The following is a 23,160-nucleotide window of genomic DNA, read 5'->3' as shown; positions in this document are numbered from 1 at the left end:
TAAACTTTGTTATTATATAGTCTTTCTCTCCGTGACGTTGGGATAATAGAATAAAACACAATACTTTGTTATTAACTTGTCTTTTTATTGTGACATGGAACACTTTATTTTACTTGTCAATATATTTTATTACTGATATTATTTATTTAAATCTCATTTATACTTTTAAATACTCAGTACATTTTTTTACGACAGTAGTTTTTTTACAATAATTTATTTGGTAATTATTTGTAACTCTATTTATTTAAATTGGTATCAAGTTTAGGCTGGAGAGAGTGCGTCGACTCCTGGAAGAACTTTACCTTCCAATAATTCCAAGCTCGCACCGCCACCAGTGCTGACGTGACTTACTTTGTCTTCAGTTTTCCATTTAGCAGCACAAGTTGCCGTATCACCACCACCGATTATTGTGATCGCTCCACGAGTTGTTGCCTCAACTACATTGTCCATTAAACTTTTTGTTCCTTTGCTAAAGTTATCGAACTCAAAGACACCAGCTGGTCCGTTCCAAACGATCACTTTAGCTCTTTTTATTGGTTCTATTACCAATGCGTTAAAAAATATTAAACATTAGACAATATTAATTAATAATGAATTAAAACAACAATTAATTGACAATTACCAGCAAATAATTCACGAGATTTAGGACCAATATCAAGTCCCATCCAACCATCGGGAATTCCTGACTCGACATCAGCAGCTCCTACAGCAGCATCTTCAGCAAATTTTTCTGCAGTAACAAAATCAACTGGAAGATGAACCTGGACATTATTTTTTTTAGCTTTTTCCAGAAGATCATTCACGATTTTTGCACCTTCTTCATCAAACAGAGAATTTCCAATCTAAAAATAAAATCCATACACCAAAAGTAAATCAATACATACTTTCTAATGATTATTTATTGAAATAATAATTGCTAAATGATCACTTACTTTCATTCCTTTTGATATTTTGAGGAAAGTGTAAGCCATACCACCACCAATAATCATTTCGTTGACCTTGTCCAGCAAGTTATTGATCAACTGTATTTTATCGGCAACCTTAGCACCACCAAGAATTGCCAAGAATGGTTTCTCAGGATTGTCAAGAGCTTTGGCGAAGTACTCGAGCTCTTTCTTCAACAAAAATCCACTAGCACGAATTTCAAACCCGTCGCCCATCATCGAGCTGTGGGCGCGGTGAGCGGTTCCAAAGGCATCGTTGATGTAAACATCACCAAGTTTTCTCAACGATGCGCGGAATTCCGTAACTTTATCTTTGTCAGCTTTGATCTTTAAAGAAAATAAAAACAAATCACTTATTAAGATAACAAGACAATAAAAATGATACTGACTTTAGCCGTCTAATAATTTTCGCATTTTTTTCAAAACAATAAATTATAAAAAAAAATATTTTTGAAGAATTGCACCTATAGTTTTTTAAGTTTCCTACATGTCCATTTTTTTATTTTTTTTTTTTAATTGATTTGTTAAAAAAAAATCAAAAAATTATTAATTGTCTGTTGACTTCAGGATCATCAATAAAAACGTTTTATGGAGAAATTTTTCTGTAAAATTATATCACGAGAGCAATTACAAAAGGTATTACCTTGCTGCCATCAGGTCCAACACCTTTTCCTTCTTCTTCAACATGGAATCTCAAGTTTTCCAGCAAAATAATAGTTCCCGGTGTAGGGTCAGCGCACGCTTTCTCAACATCCGGACCAACACAGTCATCAAGGAACAAGATATCTTTTCCAAGAAGTGTTTTTAATTCATCAGCAATTGGTTTAAGAGTGTACTTGGTATTACGTGAGCCATCAGGACGTCCTAGATGTGACATAAGCACAATAGACTTGGCCTTCTTATCCAACGCATACTTAACAGTATCCAGAGCAGCAACGATTCGCTGATTGTTGGTGATCTTGCCCTCCTTCAACGGCACATTGAAGTCAACTCTACAATTAAAAGTAAAAAAAAAAATCAATTTTAATTATTAATTTCTACACAAATACACTTGCAATAATAATTACTTTAACAGGACAAGTGATAGTCATTTTGACAGCTGACATTTATTGAACTTATAATTAAAAGGTAAAAAAAAATGAGTGACTCGTCTATACCTTATCAATACCCTTTTGCCGGTGAGGTCTACTTTGTCAATACTGAGTTTGTTCAACGCCATTACGTTTCTCCCAAGACAATAATTACTCCGGTTAATAAAATAACTTGCTGTTGGATAATCACCTGCAGTTACTACGTATCTCTGGTAATTAAATGGATTTACGTGACGTATAATTGAGTTTACCAGTGATGATGATGACAATTTCGAGGTTTGGTATGCAATTTTGTGAATGTCAAATAAAGGGCGTCGGAGGTAGCGCCCTCGCATCAGTTTTTCTAACGCGCGCATATGTCTCTCTTTTGATAGATACTTATTTTTATTATACTACAATATAAATAACTAGATATATTGTTACCCTAAATCGTAAAATTTTCTCACGTCGGTACAATAATTAAAATATTCACTCAATAATTGTTAATTTAAATCTTTTAACTAACAATGTCTCAATATATTATTGTATTATTTTTTAAGATAAACTTATGGTTATCATGCGGCCTTGTCCAAAGTGCTTTCTGGATAATGCACTCAGAAATTAACTTTGTTTTATTAATAATAATAATAATAATAATAATAATTATAAATTAAATGCAAGTATGTAATTTATTACAATAATTAAAAACGGATTTTCCATCAACCGCATGCATGCTCGTTAATATAATAGCGCCTGCGCTTCTGAAACCGCGCTATCAATTTTTGAATTTAATCCACGTGCACGCAATTTAAATTATTTACATTTAGTTTCAAAAAATTTTTTTAGAGAAAAGAGAATTTTTTTAGTATGAAAATAAAAAAATTATAAGCAGATAAATCTAGGCCATATACGAAAAGTTGTATTGAAATGTTTATTGAGCTTTTGAATATTTAAGTGAGTGCTTAAAGTTGTTAGTTTATGCGACATATATATACATATTTATTTGCTGAGGGGAAACTATTAGATGTTATTTTGGCACAAAATCAACTAATTGCTGCATGTATAGAAGTAAATGAAGTTTTTAATATTCAAATTCATAAGATCTTAAATTTAAATTAATAGTTTAATTTTTAACTTTTTCTAGTCAAATTTTTTTTTGACATAAAACTGAAAAAGAAAAAAAATGTAATTATTATTTTTAATCGACGTGCTTAATTATTAATTTTTTTTTTTTTTTTTTTTTTGAGTAATTTTTTCCTCAACGAGGATATTTTGAGAGCTAGTCAAGAGTTTAACTGGGACACAGACAGGTTTAAAATAGGGAAAGTTTAAACTAGGGAAACGTATACTGTACATGCGGTGTAATTTAAGTTAAAGGTTTATGGTGATTACTCGTTTGTCAGTTGTAATTTGCATTTATTATTATTAGCTGTTTCTTGAGTTATACAGGAACATATCATAAAGAAATAAAGATAGACCCACGCTTTAAAAATATTAAGTCTACTCTATAATAAACAATAAATTTTCTCCGAAAGCATACAAAGAAAAATTAAACAAACGAAAAAAATGACATCCGTTGTCGGATTCCCGTCTTCGTTAAATCTAATCTTTGGGCTCTGCTCCAAGCATATTTGACCTCACGTTACCCTACAGAGTTTCTTTATTCCAATCAACAGCAATCCTGCTTACAATTATTTTTATTAACTCCCACAATATAAATATATCTCTGTTCTCTGTTCTCTATTCTCTGTTCTCTCCGTTAAAGTTTTCATTAAATAAAAACCTTTCAAGTACAATTATTGAGTATGTAAAATTATCGTACAAAGAGCGATATATCGATGCTGGTGAAACCTGTTGATCAAATGCCAACGAGTGTCAATGGACTGACTTATAATCCGCTAACTATTTCCGTACAATAATAGTGCTTTTGATAAATGGCCTTTATACAATATTCGATGCCAAACTAAAAACCCGTCCGATGTCAAACTGTCTAATCACTTATCCCATTTCTCTTTGACTCTCTTTAGTATATATATATACTTATAATACTTGTTAACATAATATAAGATGTTGGGATCATTCAACAATGCTAAAATAGCCCACCGGTCGTTTAACGCGGGGGCGGACTACGATACGCCTGGCCACTTTTGAATATCGTTGTACCCGGAAAGTCCACATACTTATATGTATGTACATACATATGTTATTCTTCATCCTCGCTTATTCGTCTTAATCTCATCTCGCGTACTCTTACCGTCAATTTATATCCACTACACGTATGCGTATTTTAAGTAAAATACTTTTGTCTTGGCTGGCGTTTTAAATTTCCCTGAGTATCGCCGGTAATACGTGTACTGTTTGTAAAAATACGTCTGTCTTTGTACTGCTAAAAAAATAATTATTATTACATTTTATTATCATTATTATCATCAGTTTTACTGATGACTTTAAATACAAGTGAGAGTAAGCGATAGTTTAAATTTTGAAAATTTAAATTATTTTTTAAAAATATATATAAATATAATTACATTTTATATTTATCAGTTAAACGTGCCGAGATTTTTTTAAACGTCGAAATGAAAATTAATCAACACGAAGAAAGCCGTTGGTCAAACACGTGGTTGTGTTGGGTCGCGTGCAAAATTAGAGGCTTAGAATAACTAGCACGACATACAACTATAACATAAATATATATATGTATATATGTATACCTGTATATATTATAATTAAATGTATGAGAATGGCTAGTATGGATAGACGTGTGAATGTGTGCGTTCACCATTTAGTTGGAATTGTATTTATTATTATTTTTAAAAAGTTATTTAAATTTAGGCTGATTTATAAAGTGCATTGACCGTAAACATAAAGAACAAAAGTCATTAATATATATATTTTTAATTTACTGTGTGACAGTCATTAATTTATCGCCGCACAAACCGCCCGCGTATGATAAGCATTAAATTTTTTTTTATTGTAATAATATTTAAGTGTCATTATGTAGATTAACTTGTGTGTAAATTGATTGGTTTGTTAATGACAGAGTCCTTGAATTTTGTCCGTACGGACCGGATGTAGCTTTCAGTGTGTATTATACACAACTGAGAAAGATAAAAAAAATAATTGTTGTTAGTGCGATAGGTGCCGGCCCAATGCCAGTGAATCTGTGTCTGATGATCATGATCACACATGTACTTTAATCTCGTCGCGGGCGTCTCTGAGCTCTTTGGCTCAACTCGGGACCACCAGCTTCACATTTTGCTCTCAATCGGTCCTTCGACCGGACCAGAGACCAGTTCAGTCTTCAGTTTTTACTCAACCCACTGACTTTAATATTTTGTCACCACTATACCCCATTTATTTATTTCCTTTTCTACTCCCATGTGTATTCAATTTAAATTTCAATAATTACTTTAAAATTAAGTGTTTTCTACTGGATAAAGTTTTTAAAAGTATTTAAAATGAAGTGGTAGGTGACCTTTGTGCTTGTTCGTGTGACTATTAATTAATTTACAAAAGTTTTTTTGAATAGAAGAATAATTACTTTGTTACTAACACGTGTTCTTATGTAATTTTAATGGAGTTAATAAATAATTTTTAAATATTAATAATAGAAATAGTACATTCTAAATATATATCAAGATAAAGTACATAAAATTTTATTAATACACGGTGTAGTTAATAGCCGCCAATTACTTTCATTATAAATTTGTAGCAAACTCGTAAAAATAAAAAAAAATTAATTAATTATTTTTTAAAAAGTCAATTAACTTTTAAATGTTAAAGTAAATAAATACGAAGCAAAATTTATGTGTTGATGTTAATAAAAATATTTTTTTATAGTTCCCAAAAGACTAATATCATATTTATCCGGTAAAAAGCTCGTAAACTTGTCCTCCGGCAGGCTTCTGAGTATCGATTGAGGGTCAAATTGATCGACACGTGCTTTTAACTCACTGCTAGTCTGTTTGCTTATAGACTTTATTTACATTTCTTCTATCTATAATTTTATTAATTTTAGGAAACTTATTTCTATTAAAAGTAATTGATAACACTAGTATGTAATAAAAAAAATAATAAAATATTATATGATATAATAATGCACACGTCAATTCAGTAGATATTTCTGTCGGAATTTCGAGAAAAGTATCAGCAGACTTGGCAATCTATTCCCAGAAGTTTTTTTTATTTATTCATTTGTAAACTGAGCCTAGTATGATATATTTTATTTATTTTTCTTGGTTATTTCCAATGATTTTCAGACTTAATAATAATGTCAGATTTATTTCATACAAATATATATTAAGTATAGTCATTATATGTCTATTGAATCGTGATGATGAGTGTACTTGTGGTAAATCTATGATTGGTACTTGGAAACTAAAAATAAATCTCAATTCGTATTGAAGATCGATACAAATATTGATATCGAAAATTATAAAGCGGTGCCTCACAACACGAAGAGTTTGACCTTCTTGTGATGTATATAAACATATATGTATATTATCTCATGTGAGGCATCAACTCGTACTAGTTGGCAATAAAAAATACATCCTGGCTTTCGTATTGCGCTAGTTGGCTATTGTAAAATTGTCTCTTCTTTCATTCCGCTCTCATCTTGTATAGGAATGCATGATTGCACATTATATCTTTATTTATTCTTCATCATACATTATACTCACCTATAAATACATACTAAATTAATTACTACTGATTACAGTACACAAGTATAAATAATCAACATGCAAGTTTTGAATTAACGAACCTCTAATTTATTTTTCGACTGCACGATACTTATATAAATTAAATTAATTACTATTGTTTACGATGCGCAAGACAAAAATAAACATTTTACGAGAATTTACTAGAGAAAAGTATTTAAACCAGCGGTTATTGTTTTAAGTTTAAATTTTTTGAATACTTCAGTTTTTTTTTTATTGATGAATAAACATTCAGCTCAAAGCGCTTATATTTATTATTGCAATAAAATAATTGCGATATAAAATAAGTGACTGAGTAAGTAAAAATTCATTTATGCAAATACCAAAGTGTCTCTGACCTCGGATATTAACAGAGTAATGTTTACGATTTGAGTATTTAACTTGCTCTTGAACCGAAAATATTCGAACTGTTAAAAACATAAACCAAAAAGTTATTCAAGTTGATTTTTACCATAAATTTAAACATATATTTATATTAAAAAATTTTAATATTTCATTGTAAAAAATTTTTGAAGTGGATGCGGATTAAATCCGGAGCAAATAACTGGGTATTTATTTAGTTTCTTTGGAGTAAAATTCAATTCGAAGGCGGGTTTATTTAAATTTGAAACTTCGGTTCGGATTTAAATGAACTCCTGGAGGGAATTAATTTTAATATTTAAACTCCGATTTGGAGTAAATGCAGATTTAAATAAAATTCAGATCATTCCGAAATCACTCACCTGAAAAAAATTCCTTAATTAATTCGAATGTGGAATAATTTTTTCCCAAACTCCGGAATTTCAAATAACGGAGGGAAATTTGATTTAAATAAAATCCGTAATCACTTCGAATTCACTCCTGATTTTTTACGGCGTTTAAAGAATTAATTGTTTATTGTTTCATTTATTAATGACATGTAATATTTAATTAAAATAATCATCATCATTGTAAAGAACCAATATCTAAATTTACTTCTCAACTCCCAACTCCCGATTAATCAGCTATTATCGAAGAATTAAATTGACCGCGTACTAGACTTAACGTCTCGCTGAATCACTTGCAATCCTCTTCAGTAAAAATTCAAATCTAAATAAAAAAAAAAAATTATATAAATATAAATATATATATACATATATAAAAAATGATTATAAATATAAAAATTATGAATATACATTTTTAAAAACCGCTCTCAGCAGATTTACAATATTCCTAACATCAATATAAATAAAAAAAAAAAAATCTAAATTTATAAACACACACACATATATTTATTTTCCCGCCAGCCAATGCTTAATCATCTACACACCATCACGCGTTAAAATCGATTGCTATAAAAATATAACAAAAAAAAAAAATTTATATATAAAATCGGGTCATTTGTTTATTGATATTTTTTTCGTTTATTTTGTACGCAGGTTCCACCTTTTTTTATTATAAATGTTACGATGTTAAATAAGCGGGAAATAATCAAGATAATGTCCAACGAAAATAAAAAAAAATATATATCTAGTTCAGTAAAAACCCCTCTCCATTTTTTAAACTTTATAGAGGTGACACGAAGTTACAAAATTATTTTTATTATCTTTAAAAAAATTTAATTTAATAATGAGTGGCAACTTTTTTTTTCTTCAGTTTTCGCGGTACTGATTTTTGAAACTTTTTAGTGTCAATAGATTCTCATAAAATTTTGATTATTTAAAAATTCAAAATAAACTCTTACTACATTTAAAAGTCGTAATAGAGTCTTACAAAAACTAAAATTATTTCTAATAATAATAAATTTCTTTAATTAATAATTTTTTGATTTTTTTTAACAAATCAATTTAAAAAAAAAGAATAAAACTAAAAAAATGCATATGGAGAAAATTAAAAAAACTACTAGTGCAATTTTTAAAAATATTTTTTTTTTATAATTTATTGTTTTTAAAAAAATCAAAAAATTAAACGTCGACTAACTTTAGTGTCATGATTTTAAACCAAAGTTCAAATTTGAATTTCTTCGATTGTCAAAAAAAAATAGTTTAAAACAATTTTAACAAAAGTGTAGTCAATAGATTTTTAACTACCTTCTCATATATCTATATATATTTAATAATAATAATCCGCGCGCTTTTGAAAGTTTGTATTTGTACAGTAGCTTTTTTAAAAGAACAAGTAAGAGGAGGGTTAGTCTCAAGGTTTAACACCTTTTTTACGTCGTCATCGTGTCTCTTTGCTGTTTAACTCTCTGCTCTTGTATGTCGATATATATCTAGCATATATATATATCTATATACTAGTAGATATGTACATATAGACAGTAAAGATGTACGTGTTCGTAACACACAGGAGTAATAGTGAATTTGAATTTCTCAGTTGCATCGATCGCTATCCCGCGTGGGTGCCGCCATCGTACGACGATCCAACCAATCGCGTGTCCTCTTGAAGATGGCTGCCGCATCGGCGTTAGAGTTCGACGACGACGACGACGGGGTTTCGTGCGGTGCTCGCGCGAGCACCAAGTCCAAGTCCTAAACTCGGTTCGAATATATTATAGATCGATTTTTCCACTTAAACATTAAGTATATAACAAATCCACCTTGTCTACTCTAGAGACCTCCTCAGACTTGCCAGTGAGTGGACACTTAAATAATTAAATAAATAAACCAACTATTTAATTACAATAAATAATTATCGATTTGACAGTGATGTGTGCTATTGGTGTCTAGTTCATCTGAAAGTAAGATTTATTTTTATCTATTTCTTTACTGCGTTTATTTTATTTATTTTTATTTAATTATTATTCAATCGTTAGCGCTAACGAAAAAAGTAAATACCTTTGATATAACGATAGGACAGGAGGGTGGTGGTAAGATCGTCTATATCGTCTAGAAGACGACATTGTTAGTAAAAATAAAATGTCATATATTTGGATCGTGGTGGTATTGGCCAATGCGTGGGGATCCGATGAAAGTAGACACGGAGATATGTCTTCAATGCCGGGATCCGGGAAGAAGTCACTCAACATTTAAAAAATATATATGCATATCAAGTATAGATGATATTTTATGATAAATCAAATCACTGACGGCTAATAATTATCTTGTCGTTGAACTGCTTTCCAATCTCCACTTACTAATCGAGCAAAAGAAAATTATCTATTCCTACTTTAGTTACCTCACATGAATGTGCTAAAAAAAAGCCATTGGGTATATATATATATATATACTTATATGTATATGACATCTATATATATATACATACATACCTAAATATATATGTATATATATATATATATTAATTATCTACAGTGGGACTCGCTGCAGGCAGGCAGGCAGGCGACAGAAGGGTGTTTTAAGGTGGTGTACTTGGGGGGTGGTGATGGTGGCAGTGTCGGCAGCAGTGGCGACGTTGTGGTGGTGGTCTCTTGCTGGTGGAGCTTTTAGTTCTCTCACAATCAGCAAAACCAACCCCTGTAACTAGCTGCACCCTCTTCTACCCACTCGCCAGCAGTAGCAGCAGCAGCAGTAGTTGTAGTAAAAGTGATGGCTGCCTGAAATGGACCGCGTTTATTGACGAATTTTTATTGTTAATTTATTAACACTATCTTCGTGATAATACACTGATTACAATACTATTTTTCTAGGTTAAAATGATTTCTAGTGATTTTCAGGGCGTGCCGTATAATTACCATTAAAAATTTATTTAAAGAAATTTCATTTGTAATTACGTTATTCTGTCTGATTGTTAATTGACGGAGCTTTATAGCGCCATTGTATTTTATAATTTATTATTTTTTTATTATTTATTATTTGTGACAAAAAAAATCAGATGAAAAAAATACGCGGGGTGATTAAAAGTTGTTTGAACATTTCCAGGCATCCAAATCATCCGGGCAAATTGGTGTTGAGGCATGTAGGCGACGAGAGCACGGACCAGAACAATAACATCACAATGACGAGCGAGGATTTGTTACAGCCAGGCCATGTGGTCAAAGAACGTTGGAAAGTTGTGAGTTAATTAACATTATAATTACTTTTAGTAATAATAAATACAGGTCGTATGATTAACATGTTTAGTCTTCAATTGACTGGCCCGTTATTTTATAAATATTTTTTTAACTTGATTAATTAAAAAGATCACTCGTGTCACGCATAAATTACTTTATATTGTATTGAAGCTCTAATTAAATCTGTAACGTAATATTTATATTTTAACGAGAGTCAATGAAATGATAATGCCTATTAGAGCAATTGATTGGGTAATTTATCGCGTTGAAAAGAGAGTTACACGATCGACAACAGACAAATTTGGAGTGGGAGTCCTTATAAGAACTTTAAACTGTAGATCATCTCTTGGTACAGATTACAAAAAAATAAAATGATGCAATTGACCTAATACTAATTTTTTTTCTGATGCACAGATGAGGAAAATTGGCGGCGGTGGCTTTGGTGAAATTTATGAAGGCCTTGATTTACTGACCAAAGAGCAAGTCGCTCTGAAGGTTGAATCTGCGCGGCAACCGAAGCAAGTTCTTAAAATGGAAGTTGCCGTCTTAAAAAAGCTCCAGGGTAAATATTGACACGAACTATCATTGTGTAATTGTTTTACTACTATTAATGATAATTTTATTTATTTATTTATTTTTGTAGGCAAAGATCACGTGTGTCGGTTTATAGGCTGCGGTCGTAATGACAGATTCAACTATGTGGTGATGCAGCTGCAAGGTAAAAATTTAGCGGAATTAAGACGTGCGCAGCCTCGTGGTGCCTTTTCTCTGTCAACAACTTTGCGACTCGGATTGCAAATTTTAAAAGCAATTGAAAGTATTCACCAAGTGGGCTTCCTCCACCGGGACATCAAGCCGGTGAGAGTTATTTTATTTATTTTATTCACTTACTCCAGTCATTATCAGTAATTGCCATCGCAGTTATTGTAAATATTGTTATCAAAATTAATGTAGTCATGATTTATAGTAAAGATGTAATCGCGATGGTACGACTTGTTATTGAAAATGAATATAGAGGTGGTCGCGAAGCAACTGTGTATAAATCGATTAAATATGAAAACTTTTATCGAAGGTGAAATGTTAAAACTTAATAATATTTGTTTTAAATTATAGTCAAACTTTTCTATTGGCCGTCATCCGTACAATTGCCGAGTTGTCTATATGTTAGATTTCGGACTTGCTCGCCAGTTTACCACTGGAACTGGTGAAGTTCGACCCGCACGTGCTGCGGCTGGTTTCCGCGGCACAGTAAGATACGCTTCAGTAAATGCTCACCGAAATAAAGAGATGGGAAGACATGATGATTTGTGGTCACTATTTTATATGCTTGTGGAATTTGTTAATGGACAATTACCTTGGCGAAAGATTAAAGACAAAGAACAAGTGAGGATTATAGTATCAATACTTGATTAATATTTAATTCTCTGTACAAATAATTACCTAGTTCTCATATTACTAATTATTTATTTATGTTTAATTCAGGTGGGAATTTTGAAAGAAAAGTATGACCATCGTTTGTTACTCAAACACCTTCCATCAGATCTCCGGCTCTTCCTGGAACACATTCAGGTATTTAGTAGAATATATATATAAATAAAAAAAAAACACTTATCCGCCTTCAAACTATTTATGATTGAGGCGCGTGAAGAATATACAGGCATCAGTAAATGCAGGGCTACTTGGCTGATGTTCAAATTGTCATATATAAGTGATAACAATGAGGCCAAGGTCTTCCGTGGACCAAATCTTTGGCGTATAGCGTCTAGTTTTTCCGGGTGTACTTTATCATGTATATATATATATATTTATATATGTATACAGTATAATTTAAAATGTATATATATTTGAGGTAATTTAATATAAAATAAATTTGTCCAACAGAGTTTACAGTATGCGGATAAACCTGATTACGCTATGCTGGCTGGTCTGTTTGAAAGATGTATGAAACGTCGAGGTGTAAAACTTAACGATCCTTACGATTGGGAAAGACCATTAATAGCTAATGAAGGTTTGCCAACTACGAGGTCACTGCCTACAGTAACGGCACCGCCTGCCCTTACGACAGCGACGACTATCAACCAGCCACCGACTACACCTAATGTAGACACAAATAACCAAGAAAATGTTGAGCCAGACAATCGAAAGGAAGTGAGTAATGAATATCCATTCGATTGCTATTTAATTAATTACTGATAATATGTGCATATATAATTACAATACAATATAAATAAACTTTTGTTATTAACTATAGGCAAAAATGGACATTGAAAGCTTATGCAGGCTGCTTTTGGGCCATGACGGATCACCAGTTCCATTTACATCGGCAATAAGTAATAACCATGGACGGGATAAAAATTGCAATGCAACGATACAGATTACGGACAATACACATCAGCAGGCTGGACAACAAGTTGCCTCGACTCCGCCGGTCCAGGGCTCACCTAAGAAACGACGCGCTGTGTCGATGGCTGTCGAGCCGCAGTCTCCAGTTCCCCCGGTAGAAAAACCCGTTGATAATGAAGGTGACGCTCTGATGGCATCAGCTCGTTCAGCGTCAGAAGTCCCGCGTTCAAAGCCTGTTGCCAATGCCGCTGCGCCGTTGAGGAAATCCGCGAGCGGCGCGACCTTCGCAAGACTCCGTGTCGTCGCTCTACCAGAGACCAACGCCACCGGGGAACCTCCAAGTCCAAGGATACAAACTGACGTCGACGCTTCCTACTGCTCTTACGATGTTACAAATACTAAGCAGGCGGGAAATCAAAGCCCAGTTACGGAACAGCGTGAGCCATTACGAAGAGAGCCCCGCAGACGCGCGAGAACAGGACGCTCGGCTATGCGAGACTGTTCAATAACACAATTTGCACAAATTGATGATGACAACGTATCTGCATTACAGCAAGTGACACGAGGCGGCGGGGGTCTCACACTAGCGTCCCAGTGGAAGTCACAGTTTGACGATTCCGAGGAGACTGACAATGAATGGAAGGGAGAAAATTTACAGAGTCCGGAGCATAAAGGCGTCGCGCCGTCTATTGTTCCTCAGGTAAAAGGAATTGTTTATTCCTTTATTTTATTATTTACTCCTCACAAAAGGTCAGACGCGAATAGAAATAGTTGTAGTATTAAAAGCTTTATCGAAAGTTTCTAATTGATCCTTTATTTCTAATAAACCACTTCCTTTACTCGCATTATTTTTATTTCGCTGTGCTAAGTCTAAGTGTCACAAGTTGTAACGAAATCAGGTATCATAGCAAATAAAAATTTTTATTTATGCATTTTGACATCTTGAATAGGAGATGTAGGCTGCATATAATTTTAGAAGCTTTCAACATTCACATCATCGTTTCATCAAAAATCAACATATTATTAATTCATAGATTTCTTTTATTTACGAAAATTTATATTTGATATTCTAGCAACGTCTGGCCTGTATCTACACTCCTGCTTGACATTCTTCTCTTCCAACGATGCACTGCGATGCTAAGCTCCACCAACGCTTTTTTTTTTCTTTTGCTTAATAACTTTTTTATTTTTATTTTTGTTTTCTATTACCTGCTAAAGCTTCTATTAATTATTAGCTCAGTTATTTAGTTGTTTAGTTTATACCATTATCACTGAGTGATAGTAAAAAAAATTTATTTGGTTAAGTATACTATTATTATTGTTACTATGATTACAATTGCTATTGTAATAAGATATTTTCAAATTTAAACAGCAGAGCTGTTTAAAAAAAAAAACATAAGTTTTTGCTCTAAACGATCATGAAATACAATAACTTTTTTTTTTCATTGCTGTGCTTTTTTTTTCTTCAACCTTTTATCTCTTTCGTATTAATTGGAGTGCTTTTGCCGTAAAAAAAAAAGTACAGAAATAAAACTTTGAGTATGTAGTCCACAGTTGATAGCGAAGCAGCAGCAACAGCAACTCCGGTAGCTGGGGGATGTCAAGAGCCAAAGAGCCCGCAAGCTCAGGCTTCAACTGTAACACCCAGTGCGTCTCTGCAACAAGCAGCACTTGCTGTCCAGACGGTGCTCTCGCGAATAAGCGAAGACTCACCTCGGCCTGGACCCCATCACAGATGTCTAAATATCACGGGAATAGAAAATTATCCAGAGCTTCAAGGAGCTTTGCCAAGAGCATGGAGCGTGCCGGCGCTGGCGTCACACGTTCGTGCTCATCTAGAAGCACCTCTGGTTGGTACCTGTTATTATTGAATAAATTAATTTAGTTGATTGTCTGATTAGTTGTTAAATAAATAAATAAATAATTAATTGATAAAGGTCCAACAAGCTGCATTTGACGATTTGTTGTATGAAGTCGATGTGATGTGGAATGTCGCAATGCGATACGATGAACCTAAAGAAAGCCCAACACACAGACGTTCAAGTGTTCCAGCTATTGAATTTGCATCACCAGTACTTCCAGGGACTCTAGCTGGTGATGAAGAAGAGCAAGCTGTTGCAGGAAGATTAGAGATTAGGGTCGTTGATTCCACTGGAGGAGCTACGGTTGTACAAACAACTGCAGATAAAGAGCCACTACAAAGTAACTTTTAAAAATAATAGGATTACTCTGTAAAACTAAGAGGATTATAAAATAATCTTCCTGTTGTTATTATTATTGTAGAAAAATTAACGAATGGCACAGCGGGTAGCCCAGCTAGTCCAAATCCCGGGCCCGATGAGCCTTCGATATACTACGACGCTACAGAGAGCCGTGTAAACACAAGTAATACATCGGCAAATAAACCAGTAACAGCACCGACACCACCAAATTCAAATTCGGTGACACCACGTGAACCCAAAGACAATAAAGACCGCGATACTTCAAGGCCACACAGCGCTTATAGTAAAATACCCGTGCCCGTTAAAAGTCCACGTTGCTCTCTGTCAGAATCGACGCCCGATGCAAATACTCCCAATACTAAAACTGGTACGGGCAGTGAACTCGACAAATCACCCACCACATCAACTCAATTGAAGGATAAAGATGTCGGTTAGTTTATTTCATTTATTTTTAAATTTATAAACCAATTTTTATATTTTTTTTTTTTTTGTTTATTTACTTACATGTTAATTTTTAAAAATTAAAGTAGTCTAAATGTTTTGTCTTCGAGCTAATGTTAGCAGTCAAATTAATGACAGCACACATATTATATTATGTTACTATTATTATTATATATCAATATTATTATTGCATAATAATGCTTGAAGTTAGAATGTTATTTTGCAAGAGGCTTTATTTATCATTCATGTACACACTTTCGGTCAGAGCAAATTAAGTTCATTGAACCTGTTTATTTTATTTATTTATTTCAAATTTATAGTTTTGAAATATAAAAATAGTCAAGTTTATTAGTGTTGTTATTATTATTATTATTATTGTTAATATTATTATTATTATTAATATTATTATTATTATTATTATTATTATTATTATTATTACTGTTACTATAGTCATTTCGCAATAAATTTTATTTTGAGCTTTTTAGCAGTACTAACACCAATAACTTTTAGCAACCAAAGGCAAACTGATCACAGTACATGCAACGGAGACACCTCAGCTACGGAGATGCGCGACGTTACCGGATGCCCGACCAAGTCCAGTTCCACCTTTGACGTCTACCAGCTCAACGGAGGACGAAAATTTAACAGGATGCACGCCGGCTTTGAGACGACGTCGACAAAGTGAAAAATATGTAACCCATGCCAGTCAACTTAATCTGCGATTTCAAAGACCGCAACGACGGAGACCCAGTTCCGAGGTCTTGTCGAAATTCTATCCCCGAGGTGTACCCTCGTACCTACTCGAAGCAGGTAAAAGAAACGAGGAGAGCAGTGACAATGATTCAGACAGCAGTGGCCCTCCAAATACACAACCACCACCTCCGCCTTCGTCGCTGCCGCCTCATGTGGCTGAAAATAATGCTAGGTATGGCCGTTATCATCAAAAAATTATCAATAGCACGGACTTCTACTATTGGTTAGCCATACAAATTTTATGGAATTTTTTATGACTATCTTATAGTCCCCCCCCCCTCCCTGCCCTACCCTGATATTTTATTTTTTGTCGTGTCTTATTACATGTATATTTTTTTAATCTAAAACTATTTTGTAATTTCCCAAACGTCACTGCCACAACAGCTTTGCGGACTGACGTTTATTTTATTTATAAATAATGCGTATTACAGTTTTTTTTTTAATTTAAAAGCCTCAGCATCCTAGTACTGTTAGGCGTTGAAAGAAAAAGTTTGACCACTTTGAGTGTTGTTTCAAATAGAACTCACTCTTAGAACCCAACTGTTAATTATCCTAATTTAATATTTCGTTACCCGTCAAATGCTACATTTTACATATGTTTATTTTATCTGTTAACGCACCTCATACATTTTTAATACAATGCTATGTGCTGGTAGAATTTTTGCTGCATGAGTTTATTGCTACTTATTTTTTTTTGTTATGTTTAATTTATATTTATATTTATTTATACATGTATAAGGTATAAGGTATATATGAGGGTAAACTGAGTAATTTATGTTTATAAATTTAATATATTTATGAAATGGCGAATTCGTAGGTAGGTGGGTAGTAAATTAAAATTTATAATTTAATTTTGACCATAAATTAGACATTGTGTTCCTTTGTACTGTAAAAAATTTTCAGAGTGAACGCAGATTAAATCCGGAGCAAATACGGAACAGATGACTGTATTTATTTAATTCTCTTGGAGTAAAATTTACTCCGAAGGGAAGTTTATTTTAAATTGTAACTCCGAATCGGAGTTAATTCTGATTGAAATAAAATCTGTAATCACTACGAATTTACTCCCGATTTTTTTCAGTCTATCGGGACTTGTTCAATTATTAAAACAAGTCATCATTATAAACATTTAAAATTTTACAAATTAAATATTTTACATTACAATCTCATGGTAAAACAACTAATACATAAAATATAAATACATCATACCTTGTTCATTTAAATTCTATCATATAAATGTTTCTAAGAAGTCCCAATAAAGGGACGAAATTTATGGTCAAAATTAAATTACAAATTTTTAAAAAATTTATTGCCCACCTCCCTATGAATTTATGATTTTACAAAGTTAATCTGTACATAATTTTAATAAAATATATTTAATATATTTATGTTTCAGATGTCGAAGATTCAGACCAGTCCCAGACACAGCGGTAGTTAGCAGAGAATCGTGAGGGGTGGTGATCTGAATCTGCATTGGTCTTGATTCACATAAAAAAATATTAATAATAATAATAATATTGAATACAAACACAATAATAACAAAGTTCTACCACAGCCAACTAGGAATGTGATACCTTTTTGGATCAAATAAGTATAATAGAGCTTTTTTTAGTAACTGTTTTACAGTAATAATTAATTCATTACTTTATTTAAATAACTACTAATAACAATAATAAATAAATAAACAATAATAATCTTAATTGGCTGGCGGGAAATCGAAATCTTCCCTGCGGTCACATCAGGAGATTGAATGTGGATGTCACTGTACTTATTAATGTATGTGGATTAATGCAGTGTGATTTGTTGTAATAACTATTATTATTATTATTACTATTATTAATTGTAACAGTTATCGAAACGAGATTATGACGACTGTTTCCAATGTGGTGATGCGTCTTTGATTATTTATTTAAAGAGAGCGAGAAAGCAAATATGTTTTCACGAAGCGCACGATCTCCATTATAAAAATTTAAATCACCAGTAAATATTTAATTAAATTAATTAACGTAAATAATTACTGAATATTGTAAGTGGAGTTGTTTTTTAGTGTTCTCTTAGTTTATTTGCTGATCGGCCACCGGTCGTTGTAGCTGATTGATGGATCTCCAAGTGATAAACTAAAATAAAAACTAAATATGTGAAATGTACAAAAAAAAAAAAAAAAAAAATACCAGACATCTAGAAAAATTTCACGGATCCTCATTTTTAAATGCTTTAATAGTTGAATGGCTCTTGTGTGAAAAAAAAATTTATGGAACGATGACACGATAAAAAAAAATCTATATATAAATATATAAATAAATATATTATTATATCTGGCCTTGTCTATGCACTGAAAGCCAATATAATCTGCGGGAAATTATACTACGGGAGTCTTGATTTTAAATAAAATTTAAAATTAGTTTTATTTTAAAATTAAATAACAAAAAAAAAAAAATAGATAATTTAAAGGAAGAGCAAATGAAAATTATAAGTTTTAAGACTCTTGTCATTCATTTACTGCAGTTCGATATTATATATGAAGTGGAGGGGGCGGTATCTTTTTAGATTAATTAAAAAAATAGGTGTAGCCTTGAGATCGGGGCGAGTGTGCTAGTCTTTATAAAGCCACCATAAATATTTCAACAGAATGCAACAATTTTTTATTGATAAAAAAAAAAACAATATTTCAATTGTTATTATTATATTTTTTAGTTTATTGTAATTTTAAATTATACGAAATAATTAATTAAAATCACAAATTATTCCTTGCACTGCGGAATAAATATTTCTTTTAATTATTGTCTAGATACTTGTGATTTTATTTATAATTATCGAAGGAAAGAGTTAATATTTCATAGTTATTTAAGAGACGTCAATCATTGAACTTTTTTTCTTTTTTTAAATTGTATTTGATATTAACTACGACTAGTAGTGACTAATTACCAATTATACTAGTCACATAAGAGCAATAATACGACGTATTGTTGTGCGGTTACGTGAAAAGCGACAAAAAATATTTAATCCATTTATTTATTAGTAAAAAAAATTTAATGGAATTAATATATATTTATATATATATATAATATACCAAACGCAATTATCTGTAATAAATGTTGACAAAAAAATGTGTCGCTTTTAAATTATAAAATTATTTAAAAAAAAATTGTATACCAAAAAGACAAAATGCAATATTAATGTTTATAAAATATAAATGTTTATAATCTATAATGATAATAATAATAATGAACTAATAGCTCTTTGTTTATTGATGTCTGGTGATGAGTAATAGACGGACTAGTAATAATTTGCGATAAATATTATTTAATTGTCATTATAATAATTAATTTATGAATATCGCAATTTTAGCTAATGGAAATCTAGTCACTGAGCTAATTTAACCGCGTAATTAACCAAGCAATCAACTTCTCAATTACTTATTAAGTTAGCTATATATATTACCAATCAAATTTGTAAAAAAAGGCTTTAAGTGTTAGCCTTTATAAATAATTAAATTAAATGAACAGAAGAGATAGTAAAATTATAATCAATTATTTGTGCCATGATTAATTATTTTCAAAATTATCTTTTAATTGCATTCATTATTATTATTATTTTCTTTTTTTTCAAATTGACATACGTAATATAAAATATGTAATAAATTTACAGACATATGAGTCTTTTGTGAGCGCGAAATTTTTTTGAAAGACTAGATTTTTTAAAATCTAAAATAATTATTGATTAATTAATTGAACTAAATTAATAAACTCTGATTAAAAACTCCAATTAAATTCGATTAAAATTTTTTAATCAGATTCAAGACTAGTTTTTCAAACCAAGTTTTTTTTTATCCGAGTTTAAATTAATATTACTAGTATACATCAATAATATATAGATATACCAGCAGTAATAATTAAAATCCGGATTAAAAATAAACCCGGTTTGAAAAACTGGCCCTCGATCGGAAAATGATAATTTTTTTCCCGATTAACTTTCAATCAGATTCGTTCAAAACTTTTTATGAAATCCGATCAGAATTTTCCAATTGGTTTCAATTGGAATTTTTAATCAGGGAAAATTTAATAAACTTTCATCAGTATTATGATGATAATTTTATCTTTTTATTTTGTTTTAAACTAGTGCAATATTTAATTTATTTATAAATAAAACAAAAATAATAATAATAAATTGGACAGCTATCAGTTGTATTAAAGGCCAAATCAATCATATATATTATTCGTATAACAATTATTAATTATTATCAATAATTAGCGACTGAGCAGTATTTATATATAAACAATTAACTAATTTAATCAATTAAATTTATTATTATTATTAATTTGCTTCCATATTGATATTTAAAACGCAATGTGCAATTTAATTCGCAGTTAAATCTTATATTATTTATTTGTATGAAATGCTTTTTACTTTAATTTTAAAATAATATTGCACACGTAAAATTAAATTGAATTGTCTATTGATTAATAAAATAAAAATAAACATAAAATAATTAACTGAATTGTATTTAAAAAATAAATAATTATAAATATTAAATTAATAGATTAAAGTCAAAAAAATGTTGCATTCCGTTGACTAAACCGCCCAGCATCATTTAGGTTCTTGTACATATTATTATAATACTGTACCGTAATTGACTCAATATTAAAATAATTATCACTGAAAAATAAAAAAAATTGAATTAAATGGAAAATAATTAATTAACTGATTAATTAAATCCGTAACTATTTATTAATAATTGTATCTTTTCTCCGCTTTGTGATCTACACAATTATAAATAAGATTTTAAAAACCAATTATCAGTAAATGTGAATTATAACTGATTTTGAATTCTCTTGATCCGCAAAAAATTTATAAGGAGAAGGATAATAAGTAAAAACAGATTAATAATTAATATAAATTGTAATTAAGTCGTCCGCAAAAAAAAAAGAAAAAAAAATAGTAAACAGATGTCTATGAATAGTCGTTAGTTTATTATAAAATCATCATTAAATCATTTTATTTAATTGGAGAGTATTGAGAAGATGAAACAGATATAAGCAAAGAAGAAAAATAAATAAATAAAATAAAAATTAATAGTGCTTGTAGCTTGATACGTCAATAAATAAAGGAGAGTATGTGGTTATTGTTTTCATAGATTTTGGATAAATATCGAGATTACAGACAGTAGTTTTTATTTTATTGACCGCAATCTCTGACGATGTCTATTTTTTTTTTCTTTTTAATCATCAAGTGTCAAAAGATGCTGAAAGTAGCCGACATCTGAGAATTTTAGTGTTTTTAATTACCAAGTTAATTGTCAACAGAAAGTTTTTTAAAAAATATACACAATAAAATTGTTGAAAATTCTTCACATGGATTTTTACAAATTTTTGCTTGTCAGTATTTCCAAGGCACACTTGCTCGCTAAAAATGAATTTGTGAAATTCACTGCTAATCAGTGGACAGTCACCATTTCTCCAGCTTTAAGTATACCACTAATTCAAACAGTGTTATACTCGTAGCTTTCTCCCAGTGCATATTCACTAATTCGCAGTCAATTTCACTAATTAATTTTTAGAGAGTGGCTTTATGACATCTATTAGATATCAGTTTTGAGGCCTATCAATAAGGCACCAAAATGATGAGTGCGAATGTTGCAGACATCAGACGAATTAAAAATGATTAATAAATAGAGTAAATAATTAATAAAATGGAAATTTACTCTATTTATTTATAAATATAAATTTATCTGATGTCTGCTACATTCACACTCATTGGTTTTGAGACAAAAAAAAATTCGTTGTCTTTTTAAAAGGCATCTTTATGACATCTTAAAGTCGTTCTGTGCTACTTAGATTAGTTTGTTTATTAAAAATACATTTTTTTAATTACTGCTACTTATAGCATCAGAGTGTCAACCTGTGGGCATTGTCTAAGATTGTCTTCAATAAATATAAAACAATTGTTTTGTAAGCCGTTTGAAAAAAGATAAAAAAAAAATAAGAAAACTTCAGAGTATGGATGTAGCAGAAATGAGACAATTTACAAATTTTAAATAATGAAATTTAAATAAAAAATGCACGTACTGATTTTTCATCGACTTACATTTTATTTATGTATTTAAAAATTAAAAAAAATTGACAATTCTCAGCTACACTCACACTCATGAAAACTACACTCGTGTTTCTCAAAACCTTCTTGAAAATTTTCCCGCCTTGAGACTGATAAAAACCATGATAAGAAGAAATATGACGTAGCATTTGTTTTGTTGAGGTTGGTAACACTGGAGTAGAATCTAACCAATCGTGTTATTGTTTATTATATCATTTGTTTACAGGCTGAGTATTACTATAAAAATAAAATAATGAAAAATAAATACGCATAATTGGTATAATCCATGTAATTAATAAAATTTTGAATTTTGAGCAACGAATAAAATCATTTCAAACTAATCATTTAATTATCAACAATTTATATATTTATTTGTAAGTATTGAAATTAAATTCTTCTGTTATTTTTTTTTTATAGACTTTCATATTTTACATTTCTAACCTCAACTTTTGTATATCAAAATTATTAATTTTAATTAATGAGTAATTTTATGAAATAAAAAATAACAGACGTCAAATAATTTTTATTTTTTTTTTTCATCTGTCAAAAAATTATTTTTTATTAGAAAAAATGATTAGTCTCAATTACTTAGATACTTTTTTATCCTTA

The 23,160-nt window shown here is 30.7% G+C and overlaps 2 protein-coding genes across 5 annotated transcripts; one reads left to right on the top strand and one right to left on the bottom strand.

Annotated features, from left to right (window-relative positions):
* Window positions 1-64: 64 nt before the first annotated feature.
* LOC103571254 (phosphoglycerate kinase) lies at window positions 65-2,353 on the bottom strand. Its single transcript, XM_008549353.3, has 5 exons — window positions 2,102-2,353; window positions 1,588-1,936; window positions 933-1,271; window positions 623-842; window positions 65-539 (listed from the first exon to the last, which is right to left on the bottom strand). Exons 1-5 carry the CDS (start codon window positions 2,161-2,163, stop codon window positions 262-264), a joined length of 1,248 nt encoding a protein of 415 aa, XP_008547575.1. The 5' UTR covers window positions 2,164-2,353; the 3' UTR covers window positions 65-261.
* A 2,914-nt stretch (window positions 2,354-5,267) lies between these two features.
* LOC103571257 (tau-tubulin kinase homolog Asator) lies at window positions 5,268-22,892 on the top strand. Of its 4 annotated transcripts, XM_014445112.2 has the most exons (14): window positions 9,155-9,326; window positions 9,400-9,433; window positions 10,572-10,704; window positions 11,117-11,264; window positions 11,346-11,560; window positions 11,816-12,085; window positions 12,185-12,271; window positions 12,584-12,850; window positions 12,954-13,745; window positions 14,593-14,895; window positions 14,983-15,247; window positions 15,329-15,697; window positions 16,219-16,633; window positions 17,858-22,892. In XM_014445112.2, the coding sequence occupies exons 3-14, from the start codon at window positions 10,648-10,650 to the stop codon at window positions 17,910-17,912; spliced, it is 3,243 nt and encodes a 1,080-aa protein (XP_014300598.1). In that variant the 5' UTR covers window positions 9,155-9,326; window positions 9,400-9,433; window positions 10,572-10,647; the 3' UTR covers window positions 17,913-22,892. The 4 variants fall into 4 exon arrangements, with proteins under 4 accessions (XP_053596201.1, XP_053596209.1, XP_014300598.1 ...); XM_053740226.1 differs by lacking the exons at window positions 9,155-9,326; window positions 9,400-9,433 and adding an exon at window positions 5,268-5,480; XM_008549355.3 differs by having other exon boundaries at window positions 9,155-9,433.
* The last annotated feature ends 268 nt before the right edge of the window (window positions 22,893-23,160 follow it).

This window comes from Microplitis demolitor, chromosome 1 (genome assembly GCF_026212275.2).
Source record: "Microplitis demolitor isolate Queensland-Clemson2020A chromosome 1, iyMicDemo2.1a, whole genome shotgun sequence".
In the NCBI taxonomy this organism is placed as follows: Eukaryota; Metazoa; Arthropoda; class Insecta; order Hymenoptera; family Braconidae; genus Microplitis; species Microplitis demolitor.
Note: the sequence above shows the minus strand (reverse complement) of the source record. Positions and strands in the feature narration are given on the sequence as shown.